General features: G+C 35.5%; 1 protein-coding gene across 1 annotated transcript in view; it reads right to left on the bottom strand.

The window, feature by feature from the left end:
• Window positions 1-17613, bottom strand: part of kntc1 (kinetochore associated 1) — a gene marked incomplete at its 5' end in the record, with an annotated part of 61157 nt that overhangs the window by 29265 nt on the left and 14279 nt on the right. The window contains 17 exons of the mRNA XM_079814471.1: window positions 258-355; window positions 486-658; window positions 1869-2197; window positions 2309-2376; window positions 4034-4106; window positions 4293-4412; window positions 5010-5144; window positions 5295-5397; window positions 6227-6330; window positions 7369-7464; window positions 9797-9940; window positions 13490-13609; window positions 14115-14186; window positions 14325-14381; window positions 14725-14868; window positions 16988-17099; window positions 17245-17411. Of these exons, the coding sequence (XP_079670597.1) occupies window positions 258-355; window positions 486-658; window positions 1869-2197; window positions 2309-2376; window positions 4034-4106; window positions 4293-4412; window positions 5010-5144; window positions 5295-5397; window positions 6227-6330; window positions 7369-7464; window positions 9797-9940; window positions 13490-13609; window positions 14115-14186; window positions 14325-14381; window positions 14725-14868; window positions 16988-17099; window positions 17245-17411 (2115 nt within the window). The remainder of the gene's footprint in view (window positions 1-257; window positions 356-485; window positions 659-1868; window positions 2198-2308; window positions 2377-4033; window positions 4107-4292; window positions 4413-5009; window positions 5145-5294; window positions 5398-6226; window positions 6331-7368; window positions 7465-9796; window positions 9941-13489; window positions 13610-14114; window positions 14187-14324; window positions 14382-14724; window positions 14869-16987; window positions 17100-17244; window positions 17412-17613) is intronic.

Raw genomic sequence — 17613 nt, 5'->3', positions numbered from 1 at the left:
TACAGTCCCTGTTGATGTAATGGTCAGGTGTCCCAATATCTTTGTCCATATAATGTATATACATACCTATATTCTTTGAAGTGTAAGGAGAAAAACAAAGTGGCTTGAATATCACTGCAGCTGAAGACAGCATTTTTCAACTGAAGGTATGTCACAGACGCTTCCAGTGATGACAGCTTGGTTTAATATATTTTGGGGTGCTGATCTGTCAACACACGTGTGTGCATACATGTACAAACAATGTTTAGCAAGCGTACCTTAGGCAAAAATCCGAAATCTTCAATCTGACATTGTCTGTACACATCTGCAGCACTTCTGGTGCTTTTACACAGCTCCAAGCAGTCCAGCAAAAGGTCTGTGAAAGGGAAAATACATATGTTGGTGTAGAGGACAAATGAGTGATATATAAATAATAAAACTAACTGATTTAGAACTCAAGTGATATACACTTTAAGAGAATATGAATCGTGAAAGTGTTTCAGTACCACTGTGGCAGACTGTAATGGCCTGACAGGCCAGCCCATGGATGACAGCAGGGAGGTTAACCTTTTCAGGCAGAACCATTGGGACGTTTTCCTCCAGCATCTGGCAGAGGCGCTGCGCGGTGCTGAACAGAACTTGTCCCGTGTTGCAGTTAGTGTGATGCTGGTATAGCTCACTATATGAGGTGAAATGAGAGAAATGAAAGATGTTAGAAGTTAAACAGATAGTTCACCGAAAATTTTTTTTTCATCATTTAATCAAAAATCAAGACTTTTGCTCATCTTAACACCAATGAAGATATTTTAAATTTTCTCTCATCAAATTGTCCATTTGCCGAAATGTGCTTTTCGAGTGAGAAAGTTTGCATCACTGAATAATTTTTCTGTTATTACTGTAAAGTTGCTTTGAAACCATCTGTATCATATAAACTAAAGCACTATATAAATAAAGAAGACTTGATTTCACTTAAAAAATCTGCAGTTTCCAAACATATCACAAATTATATCGTACCTTTCACAAATTCTCAAATATTTGTAAAATGAGTAATGAGACAACTGAAATTCGCTAGTTTACAGCTTACTATTTTGACAAATAATATTATTAAATAAAGAATTATTAAGAAATATTTGAATTCAGATCATTCAAAGAAAAGAACGTTATTCGTTCTGGTTTCAGAGTTCAATAACATCAGATCGATGAAAACTGATTGTCTACTGATTGTTTTTTTTGTTTTTTCAAAGACAGATGCAGCTGTGACCTTAACATTTTATTTGTGTAGGTTATTTAACCTTTTTAAATACCTATGTAGCTTAACTGATAACTTTAAAATTAGTTTAGAGTTTTTTGGATTCAACCCACTTTATTTTACTCATGTGATATAAGATACAATTATATTACATATTAATAACATGACAATTTTATTTATTTAGATCCATAAGTAGCACGTTATTCATGTATTCTACTTTTCAGTGTCACTTAATTTCATGTTATGTTCTTTGTTATATAGATTATTTGGTAACACTTTAGTATGGGGAACACAATCATTATTAACTGCGAATTTTGCCTCTATAAATTCTTCATTTAATGCTTATTAATAGTTAGTAAGGTAGTTTTTGTAGCGTTTAAGTTTAGGTATTGGGTAGGATTAAGGAAAAAAAGGTAATTCAGAATAAGGCATTAATAAAATAGCGAAAATTTATCAATTGATCAATCACTATTCAGAAACGGAGGCAGTTGCATTTTTTATTAACTTAGACTGTAGATTGAAAAGAATGCTTGATAATAGGCCTATCGTCTTTAAAATGTGAGAAACAGCTGCCTATTCCGAATTTCTACACTTTTTTTTTTTTACAGCATTTACATCCTCCAATTTCCACCCAATTTACCCTAGGATATGTAGGGCTTTCTCCACATCGCCAGCATCCAGAGCTCTCAGCGCCAGGTCGGCCCAAAGTTCCTGCTCCGTCTTTTGCAGCTGCCTGGCCAGCCGGTGTAACCCAGCTTCAGTAGAGAGTGTCTTCGTTTTACCATCAGGATCATTGGCTACTGCAGCATTACCATTCAGATGACTACTTGAAACCTTTTCAGGGTGTTGTTTTCCTGAACGCCGCCATGCTCGTGCATTCTCATAAGCGGTGATGAGCTGCTGGTTGAACTTATGTCTCACTACAGGATCCTCATATTCTTCTGGTGTTAAGAAGATGTCAAAGTCTTCCTAAAGTCAAAAACATTTTAAGATAAACATACCCATTTGTTGCGTAACCTTTAGATGTTTGTTCAATATGGCATTAAATGCCTCAAAATCCATTATGAACAAATAAAAGACCTGTAGATGAGACATGGTTGTGAACATGGTCAGACTGTTCTCACATTCAGTCTTCTTGAATGCATCATCTACAAGAAGAAAGGACAAGAAACTTTAAAGAAACCTTCTAAAACAATCAATTTAGTTCATACATTTTTTTTTTTATTTGTATTAAATTGATCATGCTTGTGCTGTCAGTCGATTCAAATATTTAACCCTTGTGCATCCTTATGGGCATTTTTGGCTTTTTCAGTTTTTTTTTCTTTGCCTGTGGTAATGCTAACTGCATAAAATTTTTATTGGAATTTTAATATGTCATCCCCATTTTCCTTTAAAAATATATATTTTGCTCTAGGTACACAAAATACTTCCTCTCAGCCCCTTTTGGACAAAAATGCCCCCATTGAAACTGCAATTTTTAATCCCATTATCATTTAAATATAAAATGATGAGATCTTTATTAATAGGCTTTAATTCTGTTGGTAAGGCTTCAAAAAAAAATTTTTTCCTATTTTTTACCAGATGGTGCCATTTCTTCAGGTTTGACGTATAAAGCAAATATTCACTTTATTCCTGTTTTCTGTTTATGCATATTATAAAGCCTATTATATTGTAATATTTGAGAGAGAAAAAAATCAACTGCAAATCACAAATCTAACCGCTGTGTGTATTAGTGGAGTTTTGCTGGCATCTAACGGGGAAAAGTTGCCACTGCGCCCAAAAAAAAAATCTTACTGAGAGTTAATTTTTTGGAGGTATCAACCTCAAATTTGGAACACAGCTTTTTTAGATTTATGGCTTTGATTTTCTAGCAGCTTTAGAGAGCAACAGGTTTCATATATATATATATATATATATTTCACCTTTTAAACTTTTTGGACTTCAACAATAATCTGCCAAGGGTCTTCTTTAAAATGAGACCAAACTTAAGTCTGTACTCCCAATATTATTGTTTTAATGACCGTTTTTCGACATGGACTCTATGGAACTATGTGTTACTTTTTTTAATTGATGCACAAGAGTTAAAATGCAGATTTTGACTTTATATACACACTTCTCTTCTAGTCAAAATGAGTTGAGTTTGTTCAGGGATCCCTTTCTGTTTTATTATATTTATTGCATAAGTCTTTCTTTAATTTTATTCAATTAGAAAGACTTGATATTTATTATTATGCCTAAGTTGTATTGTATAAATCGTATAGTGGCAGTATTTTTTTATTATTATTTGTGATAGGAGGTAAAAATGCCATCAATGCCTTTAACAAGCCTCTTATGCATCCACTGAGGAAAAAATTCTATGAATCTAAAGGAAACCACATCAGAACAGTTATTTTAAACTCTAGACTGATGTTATACAGTGAGAATGTAGCAAAAACATGCTTTAATATCACAAGTTCCCATAGCTGATGTTTATTTTAAATGGAACATTTTAAATATTTTAAATGGAACATTTAACAGTGGACTCCAAAATATTTAATGAAAATTATTTTACAAAAATGTAACATTTAAGCCTTTATAACTTGTTTTCTTTGTGACTGTAGTTCTGAGTCATAATAAAACAAACAGCCATCTGTCTTTTAAATGAGACCACAATTATGCTTCAAGTCCAAAGGCTTCATAAACTATATTTCAATTTGGGTATTTAATTCCTGGGGTTTGGGTAAATTTTTTTTGGGTGAACTATCCCTTTTAAAAACTCATTATTAGACACAGTGCTAATACTTTAAGAATTGGTTGTGCACTCACCTGTCTGAATGCTCTGCAGGTACTTTAAAGCTTCAACCATAATCTGTGATATTAGCATTTGTAATTTCTTCTGCTATTGAAAGAAAAGACATTTAATTCAGAATATCTATATGTCCAAACATGTCCAACAATGACAATGCAATGTTAAAATGCATGTTTCCATTGAAACATTGTCAATTCAAGACTGTAGTCTTTAAGCAAAACATAATTTCTTATTTTTAACCACATCACACCACGTTTCTCTCCCACAAATTCTAACCTCTTCAGAAATGTGTTTCTTGTCTTGAAGTTCAAGTCTTGCCCAACAGGCCATTCGCTCAATCACAAATTCTGCCTCAGAATGGGGCAGTTTCTTCAGCAGCGCAATGCACTTCTCCCTCTGTAAATACAATATATTGAATATGAATTTGTTGGAGATTGCAGTGGTATGCATTAGAGGTCTTCATTGGTCGACTTCGAAAATCTGAGGTCTGACCAGAGACCAGAGCAGGTTCGGGTCCAAAACTTTGAAAAGTGCCTCAGACATGGGTCGGGTCTGATATTAGTAGCCAATTTTAGATAAATTGTGCTCCTAATTTGAAAATTCTGGAGCACATTTGCAGGCATAAAGAAAATATATCAAATAATTAGCAAAATTATTTAAATTCATTATTCATTTTTTTAAGTACACATTTCTGCTTCAAACATTATTTATTTATTAATTAAGGAATTATATATATATTCAAAACATTAAAGTATATGCCAGATACACTGTATTTTGTAACCCGAAACACCAATTATAACCAGAAAAAATATGTTCTGCATAATCCAGGACTTTTAATTAGTTAAAATAAAAGCCTAAAATACAGACTCTTATTTTGAAATGACTTTACATCCAGCTCCTCAGTCAAAAATATGAGGGCACTCTTAGAACCATCTAAAACATAATGACACAAACACCATAAAGTAAACATTGTCAGTTGTGTGGAAGAAATACCTTATTACACTGTATTAGCTGGATGCAGTGAATATGGTGGATCTCTGCTGGGTTTAGTTTGTAGGCCTCAATTAATTTCAGTGAGTCCTCGAGAGACGTGGGCAGGTCCTGCTTCAGAATGTGCCTCACAAGCATCTAAACAAAGCAAAACAACAGTCATAAATCAGGTACTTGCATGAACAGAGAGGCTGATACAAAGGTCAAAACCTTTACATCTTTAAGGAAGTAAAGAATAGTTAAACAGTTAAATTAATAGGACATTTAATTTAATGAGGACAAACTTACCATGATATCACGAGTGTTAGAGAGGGCTAAGGTGCGGATGCCATAGCATCTGAGAAGCTTCTTTATTTCCATCAATCTGTAACCCTCTCTCAGCAACTGCTGTCTGGGGGTATGAAAATACAAATAGTGCTGAATTTGATGTACACTACTGTAGCTTTATGTTGCATACAGGAATATTTGATCCAGTTGTTAAGTCTGACGTCACATGGACCGCTTGCATGTCCAAATGCTCTATTAGATCCCAAAAGATCTCCATACCAAAATCTCAGTTAGCAATTCATTTTTTCTGAATCTTTAAAAGTCCAGGGACTGTACTAAACACAGTGCGTTTAAAAGCTAAGCTTAAAGATGTGCTATAAATCAATAGTGCTCATAAACGGCTATTTACATTGAGAGTTCTAGACCAACCAAAGAAAGTTGCACCTTTCGCAGTGTGTGCACAACGCAGAGTGATTGTAGTCCGATTAATATGTATGCATTCTGGATGGATTCAAGATACAATTGCATCACTCAGGTCTTCCCAAAAATCAGACTGGTATGATATCGTTTATTACATTTTTAAAAAGTCAAATTAGTACTTTAGTCCAACTGAAATCAAACTTTTAAAGTGCATGTAAATGTATTTAGTGAAAATGGTGAAATCCTATTCTGCCGTTTCTGGTTAACACCACCTACGTAATAATACATAATTCAAAGTGTCAAAAATGATGTGCTGTATTTTGAAAAAGTCAAATGCATATGAGTTTAAATATTGTAAACTCTGAGTGCTGTTACAATGTGCCACCAGAGTTAACATCGAAGCCTCACTCTACAGTGAGCTCAGTGCATTGGGAAACATTTACAAGTTAAATAAAAGAGCATACATAGATCATTAATCTTTAACAAAAAAAAAACTAAAAGAAAAAAGCTTTATGTTTTACCACACCACTCACTTTGGATGTTCCTTCTCCAGGTGCTGCTGAACAAGTTTCTCGATGGTGTCACTCCAGGGCACCACGGCTTTGTACATTATTTCAATCACAGCATCCATCACCTTCTAAAAACATGTTAAAAGACAATCTTTTGATTACAGAATATACTATGGTTAAAAACAGGAAGTTAAATTAAATTTGACAGTAGGCCTTCACACTGGCAGCATTTAGTTCTCTAGTTCTCATGTGCTTAAAATTACCAGCTCTCATTGAAAATTACTGACTTCTAGTTCTAATTGTTTATGAATACTTCAAATAGTTTGACAAAACATGTGTTGTACTGAGATATACACATGCACACATCAAAATGAGTAATTATATCTGAGCGCTAACAGCAAAATATCTTAATTTATCATTTATTTCTGAACAAATTTCATCTTTTAACTTTTAATTAAAATAAACAATCAACATATAAACTAAATCAATCAATAAAATGTCATATTTAGCTTTATCTTTATTTAGGATTAAAAAAAAAAACATTCCCTGATAATATGAGTGACCTCACTATGTGAATTGCCTTAGGTGTGACTAATCCTGAAAGCACCAATAACACAATGTCTGTCACTTGACAGACCAATCCAGAGTCAGGACAGTGATGCGGGAATCCCACCTCCCTAATATTTTTCCACACACAAAAGGTGTGAAGCTTCTTTTCCCCTCGCTGAAGAACTAGCAGTCACCATAATAGATCCAAATTCATATTCTATAGTTTAGACCAAGCACAAATAATATTCACTGTGATAGTGAATATGCCCGCTATCAAGAACAGCCAAATTTGGCGACGTACCTTGATGGCTTGTCTAAGAACCATTCCCATAGTGAGATTAGAAAGAACTCCAGATGACTTTTCTCTGTGTCTGTCATTTCCTTTCCATTCATTAAATAATTCATACAATGACTAGTTTAACACTATTGGTCGATCCTGTCTATACAACACCAGTATTAATAGTCTTGATACCACTACAGTATCTGCCGATCCCTACCGTGAGTCCAGAATTTTCACTAATTGCATGACTAATTGTTAATAAATAAATCATTGATATAAATCCCCTGTAATATTGTGTAACAGTATACTGAATGTCAGATGTATGAACAGATCTTACATTAGTGTCTGTCATGCAGTTTAGTACAGCCACGGCTTTGGCCTCCCATTCAGTGAAGAGAGAGGTGATTTGAGAGCTGCAACAGTCTAGCAGGTCCTAAAATTGAAACACATCAAAACATAAACTGAAAGAACAATAAATCAAATTATTATATTATAATAACAATTCATAAAAAAAAATGCCCGATCCCAAAAGCTAGACTCATAGACCACTGATATCTACATTGTATACAAACATTTTAGGGACTTGCTAAAAAAAATTTAGGAGGTCGACCGGGATTTTACAGATAACGATAACTAGGTTGGACGGACCACACTGCCCGATAACCGATAAATCATTAAATTATCTATTAATTATACCTTGAGCATTCATGCAAGTTCATAGTGCATCAACTAATGTTAAGAGACACAACTTTAAAAATGTAAATATGTATTAGTAAATGCTGAAATTAACAAAATGAGCAATACTTTTATTAAACATAATGTTACAAATGAACTCTTATTGTAAAGTTTTATCCTTTTATATAAATCCAAACAATAATGCTTAAAGATGGCCATCTTTATATCTACACAAAGGCCATAGCATTGAAATTAGATACACATGAGTTGTTTTGAGAAACTAATAACCAAATGAATTGCAACTTGACATTAAAATCTTTAATTGATATATTTATAATAAATATAAATACATCTACTAGGACTAGGGTTGGGTACAGAAACCCGGTGCCAATATGGTACATGTACCTATATAATCAGTATGTAACCGGACCGATTCAGAATGCAGATTTCGGTGCCACTTCAATTCAAACGTGCTTTCGCACTTTGGCTGGCACTGAGCCAGAGACAGATGCACTCAGCGCTTGTCACATATCATTCACACCTATCCAGTGTTTTCAACCATATCATGTTTATTTTAGGTTCCAGACATTTAAATGCTCATAAGTACTAGCAAAAAACACACACGTATGTCTATGGAAGTGGCAATAACAATCCTTTCAGTCATAATTTGATTACGTGTCTTATTTATATCAGATACACAGTATATAGTAACTACTTTATAGTTTACTCCATTTTTCTCCCAGTTCAGCGGTCACTTACTGTTATACACTTCATGTATTTCGTGAGACGAGGATGAATTCACGTGATGTACATCTGACACAAACTAACATGGCGGCACCCATCGCGCATTATAGATCAACTAACACACATTCACTTACACATATTTGAAAATCAGAATATCAGATAGTTCATGACAGTTAAAGTTTGTGAATATTTTGAATAAAAAAGAAAACACTAAATAAACCGATACATCTGTCATACAGCACTATTGAGAAGCATAACGCCATAAAAACAATAAGGCGATGCTTTCTAAAATATTTTGCCAGAGGATATGGTCATATTTCTGCAAAATAATGCTGAACCTTGAAGCTGGTTTGTAGCATACCAAGAATACACACTACTTCAGGCACCGGTACCGCTTTAAAAGTATCATTTTGGCACCGGTATCGTAAAAAACCCAAACGACACCCAACCCTAACTAGGACTGGGGGGAAAAAAGCCTTTATGTGATTAATTTTGGCTGTTTAACATGAAAAATAACGCAGCATTCTTTTTTTACTTCTTCACTAATATTTTTTCTTGTGGATATCCTTATTTAGCTATTTTTGTGCCGCTCCAGCTGGCTCTGTAAAGAAGACCTTTCCAGTGACTGACAGAGGACATCTGCGTACCCTTTGATCGGCAGTGTTGTCTCCATTTGTCATTTTTGTCAAGCAGCCCGATAGAGAAAGTAACAGGCATCCTACAAATGGGTCTCGTGTCTTTCAGCCGAGGGTATTGTTTAGAAAGATGTGCTTCGTAGGGCTGGAGGACAGTGGTTCATAAACAGCAAGAGTATATATCGCAAATGACAGGAAGTGGTTGACAAACGTTAGCGTAGCCTTAGGAAGAGAACAAAAGAAATGCAGATTGTGTTTATTAGCGTTCATTTAAAATTATTCCCAGCCCTGGCAAAAAAAAACATTACGTTTTTCCAGGTAATGGTCAACCGTTATACAGCTAAACAAAATCTTTTTTAGTAAGCGATTTATTCTGATTGTTTTTATTTTTACATAATTTTCTTCTTCTTATTAATTTATTTTTACATTTTTATGATTTAGTTATCAGATTACGAACAGAATGCAGAATGAATGCACACAATACATGACCTTATATGACTACTACTGATTATAATATAGAGTGTTTTTACACTTGAGCGCTTTCTAGTGGCCTCGACAAGGCCTTCTACAAAGCATCACATGTTTGACATTGGCTACAATGCTTACCACAGCGAAAAAACATGTTATTATAAACCTTTGGTGCAACGAGAGTAGATCTAAAAATAACACTGTAAACAAGAATTTTCCAAATTATTGAAAAATAAAGGTGACCTTTATGTAGTGTAAGAGGGTCTGGTCCAGGTCCAATCCGTTCTCAAGAGCATAAGGTTCAATGCTGCTCTCAATGACCGCAGGAATCAGCTCTGGGGCCTGCACCTTATCCAGCATCAGAAAGGCCATACTACGTGTGCTTCCCTGACAAAGCACACAAACAAGAGAGATTTATTTCTTCATGAAGAATAATCAATAAAGGTAAATAAAACATTCTATAGATAAATTTAACTAATTCAATGTGTCCACAACAAACTAACAAAACAAAAAGTTCTTAAAAGAAACAAGTATTTAAATACAACAAAACAAACTACAATGTTGTCTTTGAAAAAAATACTTAGACACTAATCAGTCTGAATGCATTAGATGAAAAGTATGACACCAAGTGACATCTGCAAACAAAGGATTTGTCTGGGCATCAAACTAACTCAAAGAGATCTGATATTTGTTGGGATGGTATATGTAAAGGGGTATCCGGTGTATTTCTGCCAAGCCTGTAGCACTCCTCTCAGAAACTGAAGCCTCCGCGCCTCGATCGCCCCCCGGTGGTTGGTCCCAGTATAGCTCATAAACCCCACCTCTCCATGTATTACAAAGGACGTGAGACAAACTAAACAATTAAATTACACTTCAAATAATTGTTTCCTAAAGATAGTTTCTGTCATTTAAGGCAGTTTTTATCACAATGATTTCATTTCAAGCGTTCGTTTTTTAAATAAGTTTAGTTTTAGTTAGTTATTTAATGCTATAAAAATGGGGGATGTGACGTCATTATTGACAGATGAGATTTTTTTCGGCTTCTCTGAGTGAAGTTGTCACTGAGGCACTAAAAGACTTTTTTCTGGATTTTTGGGAGGAGATTGGAGCTTTAGCTTTAATTTCTACATTTTCATAACTGTTTATTTCACACCAACATAATGAATTGTTCTGCATCTGCGCAACTCCGGTCCCGAGATCACTACTGCGCAGACTCGGCCCCAAATCTGCGCAAGATGTCAGCGCCATGTGCGGGCCTCCGAAAGCTTCAACTCTCATCAGCGGAAGTCAATGAAGTCGTGTCGTCCATATTTTTTTGCGGTCTATGATTTCTGCTTTTCAATAAGTGCCACCTACTGTCAGAGAGTGAATGTGCATTTTCATTTAGCCTGCCTGCCATTATATTGGCAATTTCACATTTCTTCTAACTTTTTGACTTACAGTGAAATATAACTGTGGGGAGGGGATCTAGCTTAATACAAAACTGAATCCAGAAAAGTTGGGACATTTTGTAAAATGCAATAAAATCTGTTGACTGACAAAAGTACAAAAAAAAGTTTTCACATTGTATATGGGGTTATACATTCACAAAACTAACTATTTAATGAATTACTGTAACTATTTAGCCATATTTCATGACTGTGAGTGTGATATTACCCATATATCAGCAGACAGGCTAAATGAAAATGCTCTCTCTCAGAAATACAGCGGGTATCCCTGTACATAAACCACTCCACCAAATTGCAGATCTCTTTGACTTGCAGTCTGATGCCCAGACACATTCAGGGGATAAAAAGAATAAGCAGCAAACCAGTTCAAATGCAACCAAAGGTGCTAGAACGTCTATTAAACTCAATGAAACGGAAGTAGCAACAGATCTGTCTTGTAACAGATTATCAAAAAATAAATAAAAGTGGAACGGGCATTTGGTTCTATCCATTGTTTGTTGATTGGATGTTGAGATTTGGCCATTGCACTCAAAAAAGGAGGCTTCCCTGCCACAGAACACATACAAGAGAGATTTATTTCTGCATACAGGTAAATCAATGCTTTGTGTCATGAATAATCAATAAAAGTAAATAAAACATTTTATAGATAAATGAAACTAAGCGGACTAAATGATTAGAGAAATCCTGCATCACCAGAGAGAAGACTGTTGTTTTCTTTCATTATTATTATTGGTTTTGGTTTTTTAATTTATTTTTTTTATCTTCGGCTTAAAGGCCTTTGCACACTGAGTCCGAAATTTGCATGCAAAATTTTCGCACGTCAAAAAAAAAAATTCGACCTCACGTTATGTCAATCACGCTTGCACACTGCCTCCGAAACTTTCGTCCGTCAAAAAAAAAAATCGGAACAGGTTCGATTTTCTGCGTTTTTTGCATCCGTTTTTCCATCTACAGCTGATGCCCAACCTAAAACTGCCGAATGAATCGCCAGTGCTCAGATACCTACAATTATATATACAAATATTATTGTATCAAAAATACTACAAATATTATTATATCACAGCTATAATTATAGCACACCAAGTCCCTGTAAACCGTGTGTGTGTGTGTGTGTGTGTGTGTGTGTGTGTGTGTGTGTGTGTGTGTGTGTGTGTGTGTGTGTGTGTGTGTGTGTGTGTGTGTGTGTGTGTGTGTGTGTGCATGCGGATCCATACCTTTAGACATAGGCTGTCAGTCTCTGTTCAGGATAAATTGATTCACGGAAATTTGTGGTCTTCTTTTTAATATGTGGCTCCAGTTTCGCTAGCAAAGCATCAAACTGAGCCACTGACAGTCTAAAGTAAACTTTGAATCGGTCTGGATAATCCCGCAACGCTCCTTGATAAGGAGGTGGAACTCTCCTTCCTCTCTACGCGATCGCAGAAGTGGATGGACCCAATATTTCCTCTTTTTCAATTTTTAAGAGAGAGGACAAAAAAGTCATCCTCACTACTTGAAGATGGCATTTTGTGTTGTTTTGCTTTTTTTTTTCGTAACGCATTCATTAAAGGGTTAGTTCACCCAAAAATGAAAATTCTGTCATTAATTACTTACCCTCATGTCGTTCAACACCCGTCAGACCTCCGTTCATTTTCGGAACAGAAATGAAGATATTTTAGTTGAAATCTGATGGCTCTGAAAGTCCTCCATTGGCACAATGGTACACTACACTCTCAAGACCCTTAAAAGGTACTAAAGACGTCGTTACAAAGTCCATCTCACTACAGTGGTTCTAAAATAACTTTATGAATCGGCGACAATAGTTTTTGTGCGCAAAAAAACCCTAAATAACGACTTACATAGTGATGACGATTTCAAAACAAAGTATCATGAAGCTTCGAAGCGTTATGAATCACTTAGTCGATTCAGCGGTTTGAATCGCCAAATTTCAGCAGTTTGGCGGTTTGACACGCGATCCGAATCATCAATCGGCTCACTGATTCATAACGCTTCGAAGCTTCATGATGCTTTGTTTTGAAATCGTCATCACTATGTAAGACGTTATTTAGGGTTTTTTTGCGCACAAAAACTATTGTCGCCGATTCATAAAGTTATTTTAGAACCACTGTAGTGAGATGGACTTTGTAACGACGTCTTTAGTACCTTTTAAGGGTCTTGAGAGTGTAGTGTACCATTGTGCCAATGGAGGCCTTTCAGAGCAATCAGATTTCAACTAAAATATCTTCATTTCTGTTCCGAAAATGAACGGAGGTCTGACGGGTGTTGAACGACATGAGGGTAAGTAATGACAGAATTTTAATTTTTGGGTGAACTAACCCTTTAATACGCATCGGACTCAGTGTGCAAGGTCTCGGTGCGTGAAGAATTTTTCAGATCACGCATACGAAAAAACGCATGCGAAAATTTCGGACTCAGTGTGCAAAGGCCTTAAGTGTCCAATACTTTTAGGGCCACTAATATATAAGAACATCTAAACGTTCATACTCACCCTTTCATAGTCAGACAGTGACAGGCGGCAGTTATATTTGTTGTAGAGGTCACAAAGCTGTCGGAGGTTTGCCACTAGTGACCTCAGATTTTGCACTTCCTCTGCTCCACAGTTGTCAACCTGAAAAACAATGTAATTCTTATCTGAGGATACATGCATTGGTCTGGTGAGTACTACTATTTTTCACAGCAACTTTACAGGAATATGGTCCTCAACAGTGCTTAATTTGTAAATGAATAGTTTCTGCACAGCAAAAATAATAATAATTTCTTCCTAACTACAGCCTAGTGTATTATTCTGTATTTTTAAATTTTGTGTTTAAAAATATACATTCTGAGGGCCAATAACAAAACATAACCTTCAAATACATCGGCATTAACCCGTGCTCGCGCTCTCTCTTTCACGGTGCGTTCACATTTTCAATATATTCTGAAAGGCTCACTCTGCTCCGCTCGTTTCGAGCATGTCACTATGTAATACACTTGTTTATGATTTATTTAAAAATAAATGCCGGAATGCAAAATCCAAAATCTGACATTTTCTGGAACAGGATCCGGTACAAATTAAGCTCTGGTCCTCAACACTTTCAAACAGATTAAAAATTAGGGACAAAATTGACATTTACCAAACCCATAGACTTCCAGAGTGAAGGCAAGCCAAGTTCAGCCAGAACCAGTCCATTATGAGGCCAGTCACTCTATAAAACAAATTAGAATAATTATAAATGATAAAATAAATCAAACTACCTGAGAGAGAAAGGGCATCTTTGTATTTACTTTGGCCAAAGTAAGATTTGGCTACATCATGTCACTGGGTATTGACGTCTGTTAGCTACCTTTTCTGTTAACTCCAGATTCCTTGCACGCTGCTCCAACCATTTGGCGAGGATTTTCTGTGTATATTTAAAAAAATAAAACGACTGTTAATATGAAGCACAACTAAATAGTTAATTTTAAAAATCACTGCTCCATCCTCAAACCTTCAAAAAAGAAATTACAACCAAACAGTAGGATTATGCAAGAACTATGCTTTTCAAACATTTTGCTTGGATTTCATTACCTTATTTGTGGTGATTCATCAAAACAGACATACAGACAAAACCCTTTCTTACCCACCTTACAGGGCAAGAATTATTCCAGATAACTGGTGTTGTGAATCAAGTCACATAAAACTGAGGTCAAGACAATCTGAAAAATGGTTTAGTTTAAAATCAAGTGTATTGACTGCCCTCATACCTGTCCTTTGGGCAACACTCTCCATATAAATGGGACCACAACACCCTTAAACCATAGACTTAGGTCCTGTGATGGGATGTCTGATGAAATGGAGCCCAACAGAGCATGCAGGCAGCCTTCATCGAATTCACTGCCAAACTCACCCTGGAGAAAAAAGAAAAAAAGGAAACACTTAACCTGATTATCATGGGAAAAAACAGTCCTGACTACTAATAAGATAACCAGATAAAATAATTTAAACAAAGCGATTTAAATAGTCTAGTAAACAGTTTATTATAACCTTAGTAGAAAATAAAGAATCCCATCAGAAACTTTTATAGACTATTCAAATGAGTAACAAAATCAGAAAAAGGCCTTAAAAGTGCATTCACTAACAGCTTGTGCCAGGGCAAAACCCTCTTTTGGCGTTAAAAAACTATTGTCAGGATTTACTAAAGACACGCAGCGAAGAATTAGCGATGAAAAGGCATGCAGTGTTATTTTTGCTTACTTATTTATTTAAATGAATCACGCAAGGTGATTTCCTAACGTTTGCCCTTGTCAATTTACTGGTGTTTGCACCATTATTTACCGCGCCAAAAAAGAATGTCTTAAACCAGACGCTAACTGGTCGATTGCATTGGTCATTATGCAAATGATCCGGCTGTGTTCTTTAATTTGCGTGTTGTCAGCAGATCACACACTCCCATGTGTGCTTTATTGGAATTGCGCTCTCACACTTATTTGCCCTGTTTAGTAAATCTGTTTTTAGTTTACGTTTAACAGACTCTTATTAGTCCCGACAGAACCAGTGGTTTTTAACTCTATACTGACTCGAGAATCTGTGATGCATAAAGTTAATTTAATAATCCTGCCCCGTCACATCTAAGCTGTTATCTCTCATTGTTTTGCTTTTTGTCTATTTTCCTTTGTCTTTGTGTAACAATGGACCCTTCTGGATTCAGTCTCGATGATTTATCGTCCACATCTGACTGCTGCACTGCACCGTTCTGCGGTGAACACACTCTCCTACAGTGGTTCTGTGTTGAACAGAGGCTTTTAATGTCTGCGACCGGCAGAAGTTTGTGCTCAGAACTTGGTGATAAAGCTTATATACATGATGGCAGTTTGTTTTCAATAAGAGCTTTAAATATGAAACTAAAACCACGAGTCTGTGGCAGCAAGTCACTGTATAAATAAATGAGTTGAGTCATTGAGTTATTCAGTTAAATGATTCGTTCAAACAGATGATTCATTCAGTCATTGAATCATTCATTAAACTGATTACCGGTAGCTCAAAAAGCAGATTCATTCATTTAGTAGCTAAGCACTGTAGCTAAGCACATTAGTAGCTAATTTTTCTAAATTTTTCAACTAAATATCCAAATAAATATAATTATTAAACTAAATTAACCATATAAACTAAATTACTGATCTAATTACTGATCTAAAGCCCACACTGTCACTGTATGATAATTGAAATGAACTGGTGACAAAACCATTTTCTCCAGAATGGCTATACGGCTGAATAAAATTATGTTGCATTATTTTCCTGTTTAACACTGTAAAGCTGCTTTGAAACAATCTGCATTGTTAAAAGCGCTATATAAATAAGGTTGACTTGACTTGACTTGACTGCTGTGTTGCTCAGAGAAGCAAAACCATTCTGCTTTGGTTTCACTGGGAAGTTTGTTGACAAAATAATGCAAAAAAAAAATTATGTGTCTAAAATGTAACTGAAAACTGTTATTTTGTAGTTTATTGAACGGTTTCATAAAATCAATAAGACATTTGCAATCATGCTAATGTTCTGGAAAATACAGAACTTTTTCTCTTGCTCTCCAGGAACAAGGTTGAGAACCACTGGGCTAGAGTACACAACAATGATCTGTGCTTTGTTTTAAACACAAAGGGAAAATGTATGAAAAATATTTTTGTTGTGTATTATTTAATGTCTATTCTGGTAACTTGGTGTAATTTTTCATTATTGTCTATTTTGTTGTTTGTTTGTTGATGTACTAACAATTATATTTATTTTGTTTTGTTTCTGTTATTATGTTGTGATTGTGTTACGTTGTATGTCAGGACCCCTTAAAAAAAACGAGATTGTACATCTCAAGGGGTTAATCCAAATAATTAAATTATATTAAAATTAAAATACAGATACAGAATATGTAAAATACACATTCAAGGCCAGTATAAAATACTTCTCAATTCACAAGCCATTGGCAGGTTTCCTGGTCAAATACTAAAGCAACAGAACAAACCATTCTTCGAATTTTACCTCGTGTCGTAGCCACAAATATTGTGCTCCACTAAGATTCCCTTCTTTCAGAAGAGCGAGGATGTCTTTAAGATAATCTGTGCTGTTCAAAAACTCAATCCATGAGATGCCCCTGTAACGGAGATGGAGAATAGAATTAGGACATGTAGGACATGAAGTGATTATATGATTTCAAAAGTGTTAAGAGCTTATGGTGGACAAAAGTCATGTCAAACATTTCAATAATCAAGAAAAAAACGCTGGCCTGCTGAACGTACTCAAAGTTGTCGGGTCCATACATGCTGGCGAAGGTGGCAAGCTTAGCCAAGGCTGTTTGGATCTGGCAGCACGGGAAACGGTTTAAGGTGTAACTTAACATCTCCTCAGCTATGCTGAGAGTAGGCCAGGAAGCAGTTAGGCAGTATTGCACCACAAACTGCTCATCCTGTGGGACATATGAGAAGAAGTGTTAAACATTCACAATGCTAAAAGTGCTACCGCCAGACCCGGAGATCGGCTGAATGGATTCGAAAACAGTAAAACTCAACTGTTTAACTCTAGGGGAGTTGGAAAATGAGCCTATTTAAAAAAAAAGTGGAGTGTTCCTTTAAAAGAATAATAAGATATAATATTCTGCTTAACCTTAT

The sequence above is a fragment of the Gobio gobio genome (assembly GCF_949357685.1).
Source record: "Gobio gobio genome assembly, chromosome: 4".
NCBI lineage: Eukaryota > Metazoa > Chordata > Actinopteri > Cypriniformes > Gobionidae > Gobio > Gobio gobio.
This window is presented reverse-complemented; position numbering and strand designations above follow the sequence as displayed.